The sequence below is a fragment of the Mustela erminea genome, chromosome 5, assembly GCF_009829155.1.
Source record: "Mustela erminea isolate mMusErm1 chromosome 5, mMusErm1.Pri, whole genome shotgun sequence".
Classification (NCBI taxonomy): domain Eukaryota; kingdom Metazoa; phylum Chordata; class Mammalia; order Carnivora; family Mustelidae; genus Mustela; species Mustela erminea.
The window spans coordinates 132,730,216-132,748,351 of record NC_045618.1 but is presented as its reverse complement, the minus strand read 5'-3'; the positions used below and the strand labels follow the sequence as shown (position 1 = coordinate 132,748,351).

At 56.4% G+C, this 18,136-nt stretch overlaps 1 protein-coding gene across 2 annotated transcripts; it reads left to right on the top strand.

The window, feature by feature from the left end:
• Window positions 1-809: 809 nt before the first annotated feature.
• VSX2 (visual system homeobox 2) lies at window positions 810-17,614 on the top strand. 2 transcript variants are annotated; one of them, XM_032341719.1, is made up of 5 exons: window positions 810-1,267; window positions 2,558-2,642; window positions 6,462-6,585; window positions 14,481-14,661; window positions 15,461-17,614. In XM_032341719.1, the coding sequence occupies exons 1-5, from the start codon at window positions 898-900 to the stop codon at window positions 15,784-15,786; spliced, it is 1,086 nt and encodes a 361-aa protein (XP_032197610.1). In that variant the 5' UTR covers window positions 810-897; the 3' UTR covers window positions 15,787-17,614. The 2 variants fall into 2 exon arrangements, with proteins under 2 accessions (XP_032197610.1, XP_032197609.1); XM_032341718.1 differs by having other exon boundaries at window positions 15,404-17,614.
• Window positions 17,615-18,136: the final 522 nt, after the last annotated feature.

Sequence of the window (18,136 nt, the reverse complement as noted above, 5' to 3'; positions counted from 1 at the left end):
AGAGCTGGTAAGGGGCTCAACACGCATTAGCTGAATGAATGGGTGGCAGAGTACATGAAGGCCTTCCACGCAGTTGGGAACACTCCTGCTTACTCTTGGAAGATCTTCAGATGCCCATGGTTTTTCACCAAAAGAAATCACCATTGTTCTAGCCCACCAGGAACTCCTTCTCCTGACTCCTTTATCTTTCCTTTATTCATTGGGCCAAGATTTACTGAGTAGTTGTTCTGAACTAGGCACTTTATCCCGTGCTGCAAGGCAAGTGTGGAGCTCTTCCCACCCATACCTCTGCCTCATCACACGCTGACCCCTTTTTTGGCCCCTTGCCACCACACAGCCTGTCCAGGGCACTTGCTCCCTTCCTTGCCTGCCTTTTACACAAGGATCCCATACTTGGTCTTCTTTGACCTTGTCAGTCTGTACTGGACTCAAGGGAGGGAGGACCCCCAGTCTCTAACATTGGCCCTCCGCCCAACCTCCCACCCCACCCCAGGGACATGTCCCAGCCAGGCTCTCCCCAGAATCCCAAGCCACCCAGCCTCCTGGAACAGTCCTGAACCTTGTTGTCTCATTTCAGCTCCCCGGGTCCCTGCCCATGGGCGTCCTGCCGAGTCCACCCGGTGCCCGGTCCCCAGCGCCCTGGCCCCTCGGTGCTGCCTGCGGCGGGAGCTGCCAGCTTTTTGGAATTCCTAATGCTCCTGGCCCCGGTGATTGGCTGCTCAGCTCTGACCCCACTTGGGCTGCCGCCTGGTTGGATAAAAGGGGAATCTCCTTGGGGCTCCAGAGCATTAGACACCGGAGGGGGCACCTGGGACCAACTTCGCGAAGCGGGGAGCCCGGCGGGGGGGTGGGGGGAGCAAAAGACCTGCGGCCTCAGCCCCTCCAAAGAGCCGGGAGATGACGGGGAAAGCGGGGGAAGCGCTGAGCAAGCCCAAATCCGAGACAGTGGCCAAGAGTACCTCGGGGGGCGCCCCGGCCAGGTGCACGGGGTTCGGCATCCAGGAGATCCTGGGTTTGAACAAGGAGCCCCCCAACTCCCACCCGCGGGCTGCCCTCGACGGCTTGGCCCCCGGGCACTTGCTGGCGGCGCGCTCAGTGCTCAGTCCCGCAGGAGTGGGCGGCATGGGGCTACTGGGGCCCGGGGGGCTCCCCGGCTTCTACGCGCAGCCCACCTTCCTGGAAGTGCTGTCCGACCCGCAGAGCGTCCACTTGCAGCCGCTGGGAAGAGCGTCGGGGCCGTTGGACACCAGCCAGACGGCTAGCTCGGGTAGGTGAGGGCGAGGCTGCCCGGCTGCCCGACTGGGGGCGAGAGCCGGAAGCCCCACGCCGTCGGCTTTCGCTTGCACCGCAAGGCCTTCTCCCCGCGCAAAAGTTCGCGCCAAGGCCGAAGGGTCGCAGCTCGAGCCTGGGGCCGGCGCGCCCGGGGCAGGCGCCGGGAGGATGCTCCGGGCTCCCGCCTGGTTTCGGCCCCAGCGTTTCCGGCCTCCGCGCAGTTCTCCGGTCCCCGCATAGGGCCCCGCTCTGCCGCGGCGCCCGGCGGGGGCCCCACCGGAAACCCAGCTTGGGGTGTCGGAGCTCGTGGCGCGGGCTGGGGGTCCCCAGCTCAGCTGCTTCCCTGCACCCCGGCCTCCCGGAGGACCCGCGGTCCGGGGACCGATTCTGTTCCGTGAGCTGGTCGCCCAGGAAGCGGGTGTCCGCTTCGGCCCAGCCCTGGTATCCAAAGTTGCTGTTCCTTCCTCTTCTCTCCGTTCCACAAAGCCCATGTGGGTCAGCTGGGGTTTATTTTTCACCCCACGAGCTTGGACACCCTGGCCTCTGCGGCGGCAGGAGCGGCCACCATCCGATTCCACCTAAATGCCACAATCTAGCGGATGCCCGTGCCAGGCGGGGCCCCGGGACGACCCCACCGCGCACACCCCGGACTGCTTTCCCGGCCGCGCGTCCCCACCCGCTCGGCCTCCGGCTCGTGCTCGCGCTCGGCAGTTCCCCCGATTTTTCGTTATCTATGTATTTATTTATTTACTTTTATTTGGAGGGACAACGAAAAGTAACGCGTCGCAGCTTCTCCAGTCTCGAGCGGGGGCGCATTCCGCAGGCACTGAAAAAGGGGCTGTGCCCGGGGAGACCCCACGTTTCCCCGCGCCCGGCTCCCTGAGTCCCGGCTCCTCTCCCGGGGCCAACTTTCGGGGCCCGGGACGCCGGAGCTGCAGGCGCGGGGCAGGGCGCAGCGCCCGGATCCCCGCCCGCCGGCCCTGCGAGCCCCTGAGGCTGCCTCGCTCCACCGCCGCCCCGGCCCCAAACGCGTTGGGGCCTTTGCCTCTCTTACAACGAAATCTGTGCAAAATCTTCGGGTTCGGGAGCCGGCGTGGGTAGAGCCGGCCGGGGCTAAGCGATGGAGTCGACCTCTCGGAGGGCTCCCCGGGCGGGCAGAGCAGGTCCCGGCCGCTCCCGCAGTCGGCCCGGGGTGGGGCCCTCGCGGGCTTCGGGCGCCTGACGTCCCCGGGCGCTGCCGAGCGCGCCCCCCATTCTGCCGCATGTGCCTCCGCCCGCTTTTCAGATTCTGAAGATGTTTCCTCCAGCGACCGAAAAATGTCCAAATCGGCTTTAAACCAGACCAAGAAACGGAAGAAGCGGCGACACAGGTAAGGCCCCTGCGGCGCTTTCCGTCACCTCTTCGGCTCACCTACTCCCTTGCCAGAACCTGTTTGGGGGGTGGGTCGTTCCAACCCTCTTCTCACCGACTCCTAAGTTAGAAGTCCAAGGCTGCGCCAGGGCCGGGGACACCGAAGGTTGTTTGGGGATATCCGCCCGGGACCCTGGCGTCCAGCCACAACGGGTGAGGATGGTGTGTGGCCGCCGGGGAGGCGGCACCCGCTGGGCTTTTTCCTTCTGCGGGAGAAAGGAAAGGCCAAAGCAAGGCCGAACCGGAGCCAGAAAGAGGCAGGCGGCCCCCAGATTCGATGGGGCAGAGTGGCTCCCACCTCCCGCCCAAGCTGGCCCCTCTGCCCGCTGTCCCCGGGCCCGCATCCGGGTCCCGGCATCCCTGTCCGCTCAGCCACACCCTTGGCCTTCTGCTCCCAGCGGGTCAAACACCTTGAGCGTGATATATGCCCTCGGATGGGAATTTTTCGTTAGGCATCTGCTCTTTTGTGACCCTGAGAGGGTCTCTTTCCCTCCGCGAGCCTCAGTTTCCTTGTCTGTAAAATGGGGAGGGAAGGTGTGTGGACTGGATGACCCCACCAGCATCTGCTGGAGTCGGGTGGGCTGCATGGGGGTACCGGCTACGGAGAGAATTTTTTTAAATGAATCTTCAAATAGGTACTACTGGTACAACTTTAAAATTCAGTAGGTGCTTAAAGGAATATCCTGAAAAGTAACACCCCACCCCAGACGCACATTCCCTTCGGGTTCCGCGAGGCACCTGCTAGTTCTTTGTAGGAATTTCTGAGGGGGGTTTAAGGAAATAAAGAAGTGAGCTCCAAAAATCTGCCTTTCTGCCAGTGCTGCTTCCAGACTCCTCCCCTGTGCTCGCCCTCCAGATCTGTTTCCCCAAATCTCTCCCTGCACCCTAGTCCAGGTGGTGTGTCCACAAGGTTCCTGCTGGCTGGTGAGACATTTCTCCCCTAGGGAGCTCTCCTGGCCACCGCCCACCCCATCCTCTTCTCCCCAGTTTGTTCCCAGCCTCTTTGCACCCCTTCTCTGGGCACTTTTCTGCATTCCCCTCTTGCTTAGCTAGCTCTTGGAAACTCCACTATTGGTTCCCACCTTTTGAAATGGCTCTTCCTGTCCTCTAAGCCCCAGTAGGTTCGGGCTGGAATGAGGGTGAACTTTGACTTGGTTTCTCAGTGACCTCGTTTATTCGTTCCCTTCAGGCAACATTTTTGTTGTGTTTCGCTTTGTTTTATTTTCAACGGAAACATAGATCCTGGGTCATTTTTTTTACATTCATTCATCCAACAAATATTTATTAGAGCATCTTTTCTGCCCCCCATCTCTCCCTGCTCCCAGGGTGGGTAATCGTGTCAGCTTCCCCTGAGCAAGGGCAGGGGCGGGGACCATAGAGGGAGGATAGGTCAGAGCCACTGGGGCTGAACGGCTTCTGTGCCGGTGCAGAAATGGGAAGAGGGGTTCACAAGGCAAGGAGAGTCCAGGAGAAAGTATTCCCTGGGTACAAGAACAGTTTTTTGCTCCAGGACGTCTCCTTGTGTGGACTGTTGGACTGGCTGATCCACAGCCCCAGATCTCTGCGTAAGGCTCCTGACTCGGTCCTCCCCAGACACTCTCCCCACTGAGGAGATGTTTGGGGGTTCCGGGTGAGACAGCGCAACCCACCACCTGCCCTCGGTTTCAGGCGGTTTCTGGTGTATGCAGAGCGCAGATTATTAGAGAGATCAGAATGGCTACTGATGGCTGGTGCAGCTTTTAATTAGTTTTTTAAAAATATTTTTTTCCTGAGCTTCTCTCATTTGGGCGTTTCAGGTAAGAGCCTCTGGAGTCTAGTAATGAGAGATGGGCATCTCTTTTTCTCCCAGAAACACGCCGGGCTTAGTCAGGGTTGGAGAGGGGGAATAGGGATGGAGCAGCCGCCTTGGGAGTCTCTGGGATTCTGGTCGTCCCTGCACCGGGAAAGCTCAGCTTCTCTGCAGACGGGATGCGGCAGGCACCTGAAGAGTCTGGGATTCTGCATTAAGCCGGGAGCAGGGTTTGGATCACATTTGTGGGATGCAGAAGCCTCCCTGGAGAGCACACCAGCATCAACACGCAGATTAGCTCTGAGGCAGGAATGAGGGAAAGTTTGGGGGATTTGAGATTTGGTTTTTTGTTTTTGTTTTTGTTTTTTCAATGAGAGCTCTCCCAAGTGGAGGCAGGCACTTGAATGATTCTAAATAACCTCTCGTCCCCTCCCTTCTTTGGCGTTGGCCAAGCCACAACACCTGTGTGCCTTGGTTTCCCCAGTTTTGAGAAGACTTCAAGACTTTGATTGTTTATTCTGACAATCTGTTCCGGGGCCTTTCAGTAAGTGGCAAGAGCAAAATAGAAACCAGCAGATCTTCAAAATTCTGAAGAATTCACTTTCTGTGTACATAAACATTCCATTCCCCGCCTCCCAAGAGAATAGGAGAAACAATTTAGAATCAAACCAGTCATTTTCTATAAAGGGCAGAATCTTTCTTCCTCACACATCCCCTGCATCTTCCCTCAAGACATTAAAGCCAACAACAGCACAAGGACCCAATGGGGCTTCCACTGGGACTTTTTCCTGGTGTTTGGTGGGAGTGAGAATGAGAGCTTCAGTGAAGGATTCTAACCCTCTCTGCTGGTCCCCAGCGTCAGATCCCAGAGGCTCGGGCAAAGAACGTACCATCTTTACAATCTGGGTTTGTGGAATCAGGACTATATTGCTCATTGACTTGATAAGGGTACAGAATAAAGGTCATCTAGAAGCTGGTGAAATTAAGGTCTGAATAGAGAAGAACTGGTGCCTGTCAGCGGGTGTATATGATTTATGGGGGAAAGGAGGTCTATGAAGCTCCTGATAATAGAAGTAAAATTTTGTGTTGGAGAATATTCATTTGGGTGTTGTCCTAGGGCAAAAGGATGTAGCGTTTACCAGATTCTTAAAACAGGTTAGGACCCAAATAGGTCAGTGTAGACTGCTCTGTGGGGAGTGGGGGCTGTGTAGGTAGGTTCTCTCACAGTGACCTAGATGGAACCCTCCTGAATGGGACGCCCCTCCACCCCCACGAATGGCTGAGCCTGGGTGTTGGAAGGCAGTTGGAAGGTGCCTCCTTGTCTTATGAGCACCGGAAGTGGCGGGGGGGGGGGGGATCCGCGGGCAACTCTGAGGAGCTAGTAGTTCCAAGTTGTGGCAGAGGTGAGGAGGAGAAAATGGTGGGATGCGTGAGGAGGTGGGAGATTCGGGTCTCAGCTGTTCAAACACTAGGGTTGTGGTTGCATTTGACCTTCCAGTGGGACTTTGAACGTGGGTGTCATTGAAAAGATCAACTACTGCCTTCCAGAGGAAACGGGAAAGCAGGTCCCAGAGGGCCTGAGGCATTTATTTATCTGGTGAGTCCCTCACTCTGTGCTTGGAAGGAAGAAGAAGGGCTTTCTACAGCTTTCTAAAATTTCTGTCTGAACATGCTTTCCCCCAAATCGCTTCCAGAAAGATTCCCTAGTATGAAGTGTCACCGAAGGCTGAAAGAATGTCCTCCCAAGAAGGACAGTGTGGATCCTCAGACTTGAATAAAGGAGAACCTAGAGTGTTAAGCTACAAGTGTGTGTGAACATATGTGAGTGTGAGTGGTGTGCGTGTGTGGATGTGAGTTTGTGTCTGATTGTGCTGGGCCAGCCCTGGGTTTGGGGGTCTGTCTAGGAGGCTAGGGGAGGGTCATTCTGTCCTCTCTGAAACAGTCTCTTTTAGTTTCTGGGTCCTGAGTGTCTGGTTTTGCTCCCCTCAGGACAATCTTTACTTCCTACCAGCTAGAGGAGCTGGAGAAGGCATTCAATGAGGCCCACTACCCAGATGTCTATGCCCGGGAGATGCTGGCCATGAAAACGGAGCTTCCAGAAGACAGGATACAGGTAACAGAGCCCCAGGTCCTTCTCTCTGCACACTCCCTGAGGTATTGTCAGCCCCAGGCTCCTGGATACCTGTGACCCCATCTCCAACCCCCTGCTTGTCCTTGTGAAGAACAGTTCAGTTAAGGTGATAGGTACTTGCTGAACACCTATCACGTGAGGTGGGCACTGTTGTTGAGGCAGGGAGGGGACATGAGACCTGGATGGTGCGGCTGGCCTGCTGTTCCAGACTGTGGCTTCCTGAGGAGCAGGTCAGGCAGACCGTGAAGGGGCCTGTGGTGGGACAGGGTGTTCTGGGGCGGGGTCATCATGGGTCCTCATGGATCCTCAAGGGGGGACTCTGTGGTGGCAGGTATCTCTTAGGTACAGCTACATGTCTGCTCCAAGGCCAGAGGTGGGTAGAAGGGGAAGGTGGCTTCTAGTCCTGACCCCATTCTGTTTCCCTTCCTTCCACTCCCCCAACCCATGAAGAAAAGGTCACCTCCTCCCTTTCTGTCAACCCCACCACCTCCATCCACCTGAAACTCCTTCCTCTCACAATCAGACAGCTGGCCTTGCCCTGAGCTCCTGCTTGGGTCTGGTCTGGGATGTGGCTGGGGACTCTTGCCTGCAAGTGTGGCTGATTAAGCCCTTCTCCTCTCCTAGAGTTGTTTTTGAAGATTTTATTTTTAAGTAGTCTCTACAGTCAACATGGGGCTTGAACTTACAACCCCCAGATCGAGAGTCGCATGTTCCTCTGAATCAATCAGGCACCCCTCTCCTAGAGACTTCTGCGAGATAACCGACCACTGGTCCAGACTGGGATGTTCTGAGCTGTGCTGGCCGCAGGGCTCCCTTTCATCAGCAGCAAGACCTTTCCAAGGCCAGAACCCCCCTCGCTAGGCAAGGGTGGATCTGCTTAATGGTTTCTCTGGGAGATGAAGTCTGATGATTTTCTAGGCAGGGCCTAGAACAGTGGGTAGGAGGAACATTTGCAGAAGATTTGGGTTTGTCTTAACTGGATCACACCCTTGAGTGAAAGCTGTTTTCATCAGTAGAATGGTCCAGAGCAGTTTATAGCTAAGGCTGGGAAAAGTGAGGGGGAGCAGGGATCCCGACTTCCTGAAACCCCTTCCAGTAAAGAAAAGCCCTTGGAGGTAGGATGTGTGTTGGGGGGAAAGGAAACCACATAAGTTCTAGGTAGCTTTGTGTTCTCTCACTGGACAACCAGAGAACTGGAAATGAGACATGAGCTACTTTTCCAGAAGAGTCTTCCTCTCCCCTGGAAATCTATTAGGAATTTCAGCCAGTGGTTTTAGACATTGACACTAACAATAAGCTCAATTATTCATAAGCAGATTATCTGTTTGGTGCCTTATCCGTGGTGGCCTGGATCCATCAGGCCCCTACCCAACTGGGTTCCAGCGGGGTAAGCCTGGGGTGTTGATTCTGAATCCTGTGTTCATTCTGAATCAAGCCTGTGTGTCTGTGTGTCAACCCTCGCCAATCTAGTCGATGTGTAATGGTAACCCCTACCTGGCCTGCGTTTGCACAAAGTTGGCTATTACAAGTGGCCAGGGTGGGGGGGGCCGAGAACGTCTCCTGCTGGTAGGCCTCCCAGTGGCACTACTCACCAGTAGGAAGGAACAGCTGCTGCTTGCATTGGGCTGTCTGAAAATCTGTTCGGCTGTGGCCGTGGTGGCAGTGGGTGGGGCGCGTGGAGGATTCTGGGGAAGGCTCTCGCTCAGCTGTTCCTGCATTGCCACAGACGCCCCAGTAGGCAGATGCCAGGCTTCTCTGAGTTGTCAGGGGGCGGGGGTCGGGCATCTGTCCAGTGGTGTCTGAAGCTACAGGGGCCAGCAAGGAGGAGCTAGGTTGTGGAGTCAGTTGATTGCCCTGGGACTGCGAGAACTCTAGATCTAGGAAAACAGAGCCGAGAATCTCTCAGAGTCTTTGAGCACCACGGAGTTCTTTAGCTAAATTCTGCCTTCCAGAAGGTGTATGTGAGCTGTCACATAGCCTGGCCCAGGTGGCCCGGGCAAAGTCTCCACATGTTTCAGCGATGATCACAGCTATCACTTACAGAGCAGTTTCCACGTGCTAGGTGTTCTGAAAACACAACACCCACGGGAGAGGCAAGGAGGTACAGTGGTTAGGGACACTGTTTCAAAGCCAGACACATCCTGGCTCCACCATTCCTGGGACTGAGTGAGTGGACAAGTGGACTTCACCCTGCAGAGCCCCTAATTCCTCACCTGTAAGATGGGGGTGACGGTGAGCCCCGCCTTGGGTGCAGGTGCCATAAAGCCTCGTGTCATGTATCCTGAGTGATGCCCGGCAGGTGCCCGGGCTTGCCCGACTTCAGTGCTGATCTCAGTTAGTTCTGGAGACGACCAAGGAAGCAGAAGGACAGCCCCTGGCCCAAGGCCACACAGCTAGGTGGTGGGGGACACGCGGTCCGCCTCGAAAGCGCACACATTCACCACCCGCCTCTTGAATCTGAAGCCTGTGTTTTGACTTGAAGCTGGGGAAGCAGAGACGGTTGGAGGTCGGGGGGGACCTGTATCAAACCTTCATAAAGATACTTCCTGAGTTCCAGGCATTGTTCTAAAGGAAGAAACCTCACAAACTCACTCATAAAAAAATTATTTTTTGAGTGGGCAAATTCTGGTACCTAAGCTCATGGCCTGGATCCTCGGACTAGTGTTGTTCACGTTGGCCTCTTTCAAAGGGATACAGGCCCAAGGATAGGGAACGAAGTTGGAAGGGATTCTATTCCAGATGTTAGAGGATATAGCATCACAGGGCAGCTTTTGAAAAACCCATGTGGGCCCCCCCTGCCCAGCCATTCTGATCTAATTACTTTGGTGTAGAGTCCTTGACATCTGTGTATCTTTAAAACTCTCCAGTGATCGTGGACAGCTGGCATAAAAATCCTGCGTCAGAGACTCTGGAAAGGAGTTTCTGCGTTTCATATGTGTTCCTATAAGTGGAAGGATGCGGAGTTTGTTGAGGGGGGACAGCGCGGCATGAGCGACAAGATGCAGGGAAGGATGTTGCCTGGGCTGCCAGGAAATGTGGGCAAAGCTGCCCCCTACTGGACGTCAGAGGCTGCAGCAAGGCCCGGTTTCTCTGAGCCTGAAGCCGTGGCGGGAAGGGAGACGCTGAAATACGGTGTCAGGAATGCTGAGTGCATGTGGAGTGTTAAGTCATTAAATCACTGCTGCAATGAGCTCAAATTAATCAGCTTCCAGCCGGAGGAGAGGAAGAAAGCTGGGTGAATGCGATGGGACCGCCACATGGCTGACAGAGCCAGGCCTGGTGGTAGGAGGCAAGCTCTGAAAGCAGGGCCTGGGGAGGCGAGCGACCAGAATGTACAAAGAGCATTCATCTTACAAGATGTCTTCTTGAGGCTGGCAATCCTGGGATGACCACAGAGGTTCTCCTGGGAGAGCTTTGAGAGAAGGAGCCGGGGGTATGGTGTCCTGTGGAGATGCCAGGGTGGGAGCTTACAGGACAGGAGCTGTGTGATGACAAGAGAGGCCATTCGTGGGCACAACTGTAGCTGTTCTACCCACACCATGAGAGAAATTGCTGGTAGGGTTGCTGGCTCTGCTCCCAGTGTGCTCTGTAGCGAGAGAGCACCTGTTTGACAAGTACCCCTCTCCAGGTCCTGTCTGTCCTTGGAGGCACAATCTATTGGGACCCTCACTGCCAGCTGTGGAGGCTCCTGTCAGACCCGCTATGGACCGCCAGAGGCATCTGAGTGCTTCTAGGGCAACACCTCTGAGGGGAAATGCAGGAACCCAGACCCTGGGTTCCCAAGCTGGAAGATCTCACGTGGGAGTGCCAGACCCGGTGTGTCCCTTTTGAGCCCCTTCTCAGGCACTGGGAACCCTAAGGTGTAAGGCAGAGCTCTGGTCCTCCCTGTGGCCTTGACACAGGTTCTGCTCAGGAGTTCCAGGCCCGACTATCACGTGAGAGGGCAGTCTCCTCTAGAAAGTGGGCAGCCAAAAAAGGGAAGGCATGAGAGACTGAGCGATCACCAAGACAGTGAGAGGCAGGGCAAGGATCTCCAGCCAAGGCCTTCCAGCTCCCGATCACAGCCAGTTTGCAGGGAGGTTTGGGCACTGCCTGGGTGTTCTCGTGCATTTGAGCCTCAAGGGCCTGGGATACATTAGAAATGTGCTCATAGCAGCAGGGGTCTCCGTTTGGCCCTCGGGATACCTAAAGGGGAAACAGAGGCTAGCTGTATTAAAATCATACAGCTTAAAGGTTAGTTCTATCCCTCTGCCCCTCTCCTGGAGTTATTATTATTTGTCAGTCCAACCTTGCTAAAGAGCCTGCTGAGGAGGCCAGAGGGACAGGTAATGCTGTTGATTAACCTCCCCTTGGTTTTCTTTGCCTCCACTGAAATAATAGTAAGTAGCACTATTTGAACCTTCTATGTGATAAGCGTGGGTTCTAGGACCATTCTAGGGAAGTTCTAGGGACTTTCTAGGACTTTCACTTTTTGTATTAATCCTCAAAACAGCCCTGGAAAATAGACATTATTTTATGTTTGGAGAGACATACGAGAGAAGACAAACAACTTGTCCAAGATCACACAGCAATTTTTTTCGCAGCTGGGAATCCAGTTCAGGACTGTCTGCTTCAGTGCTTCTTGTAACCATCAAGTTCTGTGCACATGCTGGTTGCTTCCAGGAAGAGAAGCGAAAGGCGGATATGAGGAGTGCTAGGGTTAATGCTAATCCCTTGTCCACTTCCCTCCAAGGCATCAAGCTACAGCTTCCCTGCCAACTGTCCTAAAAAGAAATTGTTTTGGCTGTCCAGGTCTCCTCCATAAATTGGAGCAGCATCTGGTCTTTGCAGAGAGCCAAGCATTCCAAGAGCCCATAACCGAGGGTCCGCATGACTCCTGGTTTGAACGACCAGCTGGCACCAGCTCCCCTGGGAATGTCTGCGGGCAAAGTCTGATCTCCAGACCAGTTATTCATGTGCCCAAATTAGGAGACCCAGGAAAATGGTTCTGTTTATAGACCCCAGAGAGCATCCGAATCCCAAGTCTGCACCCCCGTTCTTTAGTGTTCCAGTAAAGATGTTTCCATGTGAGAGCTCTGCCCTCCCCGCACCCCCCCCACCCCGCCCCAAGCACCAACGCTCACGGAATCCAGACGAAGCCAGGACAGCGGATCCTCCCAGGCATCCGCACTGGGGTGGGACAGGGCAGAGGTCCCAGACAAACCGCAGGCGCTGGGTTTGGAGAGCCTAAGGGACAGGCAGGTGGCGCTGGGGAGGGATCTAAACATAACGCGGAGCCCGGCCCGGGCGATGGGCGAGTTAGGCCGGGCCCGCATCGCTCATCGTCTCTGCTCTGTAGTCCCCGAGGCGCAGCCATCTAGTGGCTTTCAAACTGCATAAACCCTTTCCTTGGCAGGGGTCCCCCGCGGCGGTCTGGGCCCGGACCAGGGAAAGGGCCCTGCACAATGGCTTCGCAGATCTCCAGGTGGGCCTGAGCCGGAACGGCAGGTGCCAGACCCGGTGGTGGCAAAGGTGCAGTTCGCTGCAGGCGGCGCCACACCCAGGGTGGACCGAGCGGTCGTTTTCTGTCGGAGGTGGCGAGGCCCGGGGAGTCTTGGGGCGCGTCTCTCCCGTTTTTGTGGGTTCCTGGTTATTTACAAACGGAGACATTTCAAAAGAGGGATACACACATTTCGGTCCATTTAAAGGCGTGCGTGGACCGCGCGGTCTTAACGCAGCCGGGCAGAGACGGTCTGCGCTCGCGGAACTCTTTGAGGGTCCTCGGGAGGCGAGGCTGGGCTGCCGGGGCGCCCCCTGCTGGAAGCGTCCGGCCGCACTCAGTTGCACACTCGGGGTTGCCTGGAGCCGCTGGGGCTCTCACTGCGCCACATAGCGGCAGCGGCGGGAACGGCGGGGGCGCGCGGATCCGAACCCCCGCCCGGGCGTCCCCGCAGCAGAGGCAGCAAAGGGTTAAACTGTCAGCGGCGCGATGTTAAACAGGTGTCAAAGGCGCCCCATATATCTGCAGATTGAAATCAAATTCTTTGCCGTATAAAAAGATAAATTACCCAGGCGCTGCCGCGCGTCCCACTCATCACGCCAGCGCCAGACGGCAAGCAATTTTTTTTTTTAATGTGCTAACGACCTAATCAAGCAATCAAGTCGGAGAAGATTGCAGAGTGACCCGGGCAGCCATCTGCCGGCGAGCCCCGCATTCATTTCCCGCGCCCCCGCGCAGGGTGGGGGCCGGAGAGGGAGCTGCGGGGGGAAGAGGGGGAAAAATCCTAAACAAATTAACACCCAATTTTCCCCGTCTAATTAGTTAAATGAGAAGTGTTTGGGGTCCCCCGGGGAGGGGGAGCGGCTCGCGGCGCGGCTCGCGCTGCCTCCCCAGCATTAATTAGTGCGGGTCAATGCCGCGGCTCCCGAGAGAGCAGCCGCTTTAATTTCCCGTGATATTTCAGTGCCTGAGGCCCATCGATTCAAACAGAAATTAACTTATTTTTCAATCAGCCCAGGGCTGCCCCTGGGGGTGACTCTTCTTTTGCCGCCTCCTGAATAGAGCTGGAGCAATTTTTCATCAAAAGCTGAAACCTCCGCCTCCGGGGGCGGGGGAGGGGCCCGGAGGGAAGGGGGCGGGAGACCCGGCCGAGGCGAGGGAATGGAAATCGCAGAGGAAACTAATAGATTTTCCACGAACCCGCCTCTGTTCTCCCCCTCATCTCCCTACTTCCCGGGGCGCCTTGGGCGTCTCGCCATTCCGGAGGTCAGGGCCCGGAGGGGCTGCGAGCGGACGGGAGGGGGGCCGCTGGTTGGGCCTGGGATCCTTCCAGAGCCCACCGGTTTCTCGAAGCTCCTTTCACCTGCCTGGGGGACAGAGCTGGGGGCTCCTGTCAGCTGCCGGAAGTCTCAGGAAAGCTGCTTTGGGAGACCGAGAAATCTCCCTTCCCCCAAGCATGGTGGGGACCACTCCAAGCACGGGGCTAGAGCTCTGCGGACACCTCCAGGGTACCCCGTGCCCTGCACCAGTCAGCTTTGGGGCCAGAGAAACATTCTCCAGGGTGTCCCCATGCAGAGGTGCAGGGCCCCCCACTGCACCCTCCTAGGTCCTCATGCCCCTTTCTCTGCACACCAGAAGAATTTTATCTTCCTTGCCTGACTGAGGGATGGCTGCCCAGCTCCTCTGCATTATGATTCAGGGTTAAGTCCAGAACTGTGGGGAGCTGGTGCATGGAGGGCACTTAGAAAGGAGGACTTTGAAAGGAGGCTGACTTGGGCCTCCTGGGGGTGTCCCCCAGGGTTCCTGCTACCTGGATGCCATGCCCTTTGATGCCTGAGTCCACACCAGCCTGGCTTCAAGGCCGGTTCGGCCCCTGGGGTTCTGGTGGAGAGGGAGACCCGAACAAGATGCACGGCTAGTCCAGCCCCTGGAAGGAATGTGTCCCTCTGCAAGTCAAAACCGGGATTCTGTTTGTACGCTGGAGGTGCGACCACTTTCAAGAGAGCTCCCCGGTTGGGGCTTCTCGGCAGCAAACTGAGGACCATGCTGGGAACTGCCCATCTCAAGAGCTTGACCCAGAGGCCTCTGCCTGTCATCCTAGAACTGCTTTGATTTAAAAAAGAAAAAGAAAGAAAGGACCCATTTCACCCATCACGTTCTTATAGGACTGAGTGACCTCCTTCTAGGCATTCTGAGCCTAGAGAATCCCCGGGGGGGGGGGGGTACCACGGAGTGGGGAAAGTTAAACGAGGGCACCCTGCTGGAGAAACTAGCAGTCCTGGGGATGGAGCCCTAGCAATCAAAGGAGTGGGGACTTGCACAGGGGGCCGCCGGGGTAAGGGCCTGGCCTCAGTGCCCTTCAGAACACACCCCTAGCCCTGTTCATCCTCACTTGCAGGTCTGGTTCCAGAACCGCAGGGCCAAGTGGAGGAAACGGGAGAAGTGCTGGGGCCGGAGCAGCGTCATGGCGGAGTACGGCCTCTACGGGGCCATGGTGCGGCACTCTATCCCCCTGCCAGAGTCCATCCTCAAGTCCGCCAAGGACGGCATCATGGACTCCTGTGCCCCGTGGCTGCTGGGTAAGAGCCCGCACCCTCCTTGGGGCCCTGCCCCTGTGGTGAGGAGAGCGGGCTCCCTGGAGGAGGGGACAGAGCTCTGGAGCAGGGAGACCGGGCCACAACGGGCCACCTAGCAGGACAGACACACTCCAGAGCAGATCCGCTCAGGAGGCTCGGCAGGGCATGCTGGGCCCAGGGCTAGCTGTCTATGCCCTGGGCCCCTGGGTTCTTTCGTACTGTGAGAAGGGTGTGGCTGTTGGCCCAGGGTCTGTACCCTTCTCTTCACTTGGCCAGAGGTGGGCTTGTGATGAATGAAACAGCTTCTCTTGGGGGCTGGGGGGACCCCTCGGACCCTCTGGCCACCATTCTGGCTTTGCCCAAAGGACTTCTTCCCCCTGAAATCTCTCCACGTGCCATCTTCCCCCAACCTGCCCTCGGGGCCTATGTCTGGCAGCGGCACCAGCTTATCTTGGGTTTCTGTGATCTAGAATCCCAGGAGGGAGGGATGGGGCGCTCGTGCTGCGCTTGGGAAGGGGCAGAGCAGGCGGTGGCCAGGTGCCCAGGGACCTGACTTGGCGAAGCCCTCGGCAGGCCTGGGGCCCAGCTGCTGGTCTGCAGCGCCAGCCCCGGCCCCTGGCCACCCTCCCGCTGCCCCGGCCCCGGCCCCGGCCCCGGCCCCTGGGACTCGCGTGACTGCGGTGTGTGAAGTAAGGCTTTCTGCTCGTCCTTAATTCTGGCCTCTCTCTATCTTTGCCGTTTTCAGTTCAAGATGGCTTTCCCAGGCGCTTTTCTAAACCCGAATACCAACAATTCTTTTTAGGGATGCACAAAAAGTCGCTGGAGGCAGCCGCGGAGTCGGGGAGGAAGCCCGAGGTGGAGCGCCAGGCCCCGCCCAGACTGGACAAGATGGAGCCGGAGGAGCGGGGCCCCGACCCTCCAGCGGCCATGTCCCAGGAGGAACTGAGAGAGAACAGCATTGCCGCGCTCCGAGCCAGAGCTCAGGAGCACAGCACCAAAGTGCTGGGGACTGTGTCTGGGCCCGACAGCCTGGCCCGGAACGCCGTGGAGCCCGAGGAGGAGGAGGCCATGGACGAAGACAGGCCCACGGAGAAGCTGAGTCCGCCGCAGCTGGAGGACATGGCTTAGATCAAGGGCTCGCAGATCCCGAGCCCCAGGACTCTGCTCTCCTCGGGGCCTGTGGTGTTGGGAGGTGTTCTCTGAGGCAGGGCTCGGGCCTGGCCTCTGCCACCCTCCTCCTGCCCCACGGGGGCCCCCATGACCCCCCGGGCTGATTTCAGGCACAACTCAGTTCTGGCCAAGGGTTTGGGCCGTGCTGAGACACCCCCTATCTAGTCTTGACCTCTCTGGCATCTTCCTTCTCATCCCAACATCCCTGCCTCAGAAGCCTTCTTGCTGCCCCAAACCATCTCCTCAAGCCACTTTCACTCAACCCCTTGGTGACTCTCAGTGTCCAGATCCACCCCTCACTCTCTGTTCTCTTGCTTGAAAGAGGCCCCCCAGCCCCGCTCCCCAGCCCTATACCCCCTGTGGATTCTGCTCTGCCCAGGCCCAAAGCCCGCTGCTGCCAACTCATTACCTGCCGCAACAGTACCAGGGACTGAGGACCTGCATTCTAGTACCAGTGCCCTGAGCTCCCCCAGGCTTTGGCAAAACTGTGCTCCTCGGCCTGTTCCCTCCTGAGGGCCTGGGCCTCCACAGTGTGGATATTACCCCCCCAAAACACATACCCATAGGCCCAGGCTCAACCTCTGCCCCACCCCATCGATGGGGCCCAGATTCCAGCTTAAACTTGGAAGGTGTCCTCGTGAGCCCCTCAGCCCCCCTCCATCTCATGTCCTCTGTAGTCACCCTTGTGTACCTGCCTGCCCTCTCCACCCACCCCGCCCCCGCCCCCGGCCTGCCCCACTGCTCTCCCCAGCATGAGACCACAGACACTCTACCTGTAGAGTCCAGGGCCGGTGCCCTGCAGACAGCAGGCACCTGTCAAAAATGCTGTGGTCAGGGCACTGTTGGGGAGGCCAGACTCTTACCCAGAGCCTTTGGGCCTGCGTTCTGAAGCATCCTGATCCCCCCCCCCCCGCCATATACTGCCCACGACTCTGATTTGCTGTGCAGGACACCCTTCTAGAGCTTCTTGCTGTTCATTGGGGCGCATGTGTCCTGCCTGTCCAACCCGATCTAGCCATTAAATGAACACACAGGAAGCCACAAATCTTGGCTCGACTTGATCCAGGCCATCCCTGGGAGGTGAAGCCTGGAGTGGACCTGGGGTTATTACAGGCATCAAGGAGTGGCCACAAAAAGGGTACGAGAAAGGGCTCGAAGGAGAGCAAGGCAGGAGCCAGGATTAGACTCTAACTAAGCAACAGGTACACGCACCTGCCAGGTGTGTGCTGTGGCGTCTGTCGGTAAGAATAGGACGGAACAGTGACCGTGGAGGAATAGGGGACTGGGGGCTTCTTCCTGTCTGCTGATGGGAGGAAATTCCACCTGGGATGTTCTCCCCGCAGCTGCCCCCTCCACCCCCCAGGCCAGGCCTATGTCACCCTCATGCCCTTGACATTTCCCTCTACCTTCCCACCCACCTTTGCAGGGAATACCTCGCAAGAGAAAGGCCTGAGACAGTGAGTTTGGATTTTAATTCCATATCAAAAGTTGATTTCTTCCTCATTCTGTTCATGGAACGCCCTTCTTCTCCATGTCTTTGTTCCCTGTTGGTTTGAAGTGTTAGAGACTTTAGTCCCCGGTGTGTAAATACTGTACATAGAAGTGGGAAGAAAGAAACTTGATATTGAAGTGTTTGAAATATGGAAATGTAATAACTCTAGGTATTCTAAACCTGTGATTTCTGTGCCATTTTCTGTAAAGATACAAGTAAGAATAAAATTGATGTAAAAACATCAGGGGAGGGATCCAGGAATCCTCCGTGGGTGAGGACGGTGTATGGATGGGTAGCATAAAAAGTAAATCCATGAAAACGTTTTTAAGTCAAAATTACCAGATTCCTCTTTTGAGATGACTCCAACTTTAAAGGCATAGGGGCCTGTCTTTCTCGGCTGAGCTGACACCAACTTCCAATGACATTTGTCACTGTGATATGAGACCCTCCTCCACTGTAGACACAACTGAATTATCCCAGCCATGGAGCCCCTAAGTTATTACCTACGACACCCCACTGATCCCCACACAACGGATTAGCTAACCTTTCCCTCTGGCATAATTTACTTATTAACAACCCTATTTCCTTCATACCTCATCCCACCTTGGCTCCCAAGAGTCCTGACTCCCTCCTTTTGTGTCCACGTGTGCACTCTAGGATCTTGCCTACAACTCAAACACAGCAACCACCAGTGAGAAAGGCAGTGGTATCTGGAAGTCAAACAGACCTGTGCTAAAAGCCTATTAAAGAGAAGGAAAGTAAACAAGAGAAGGTGCGGGGAAGGAATGCAAGAAATTGCCGGCGGACAGCCATGAC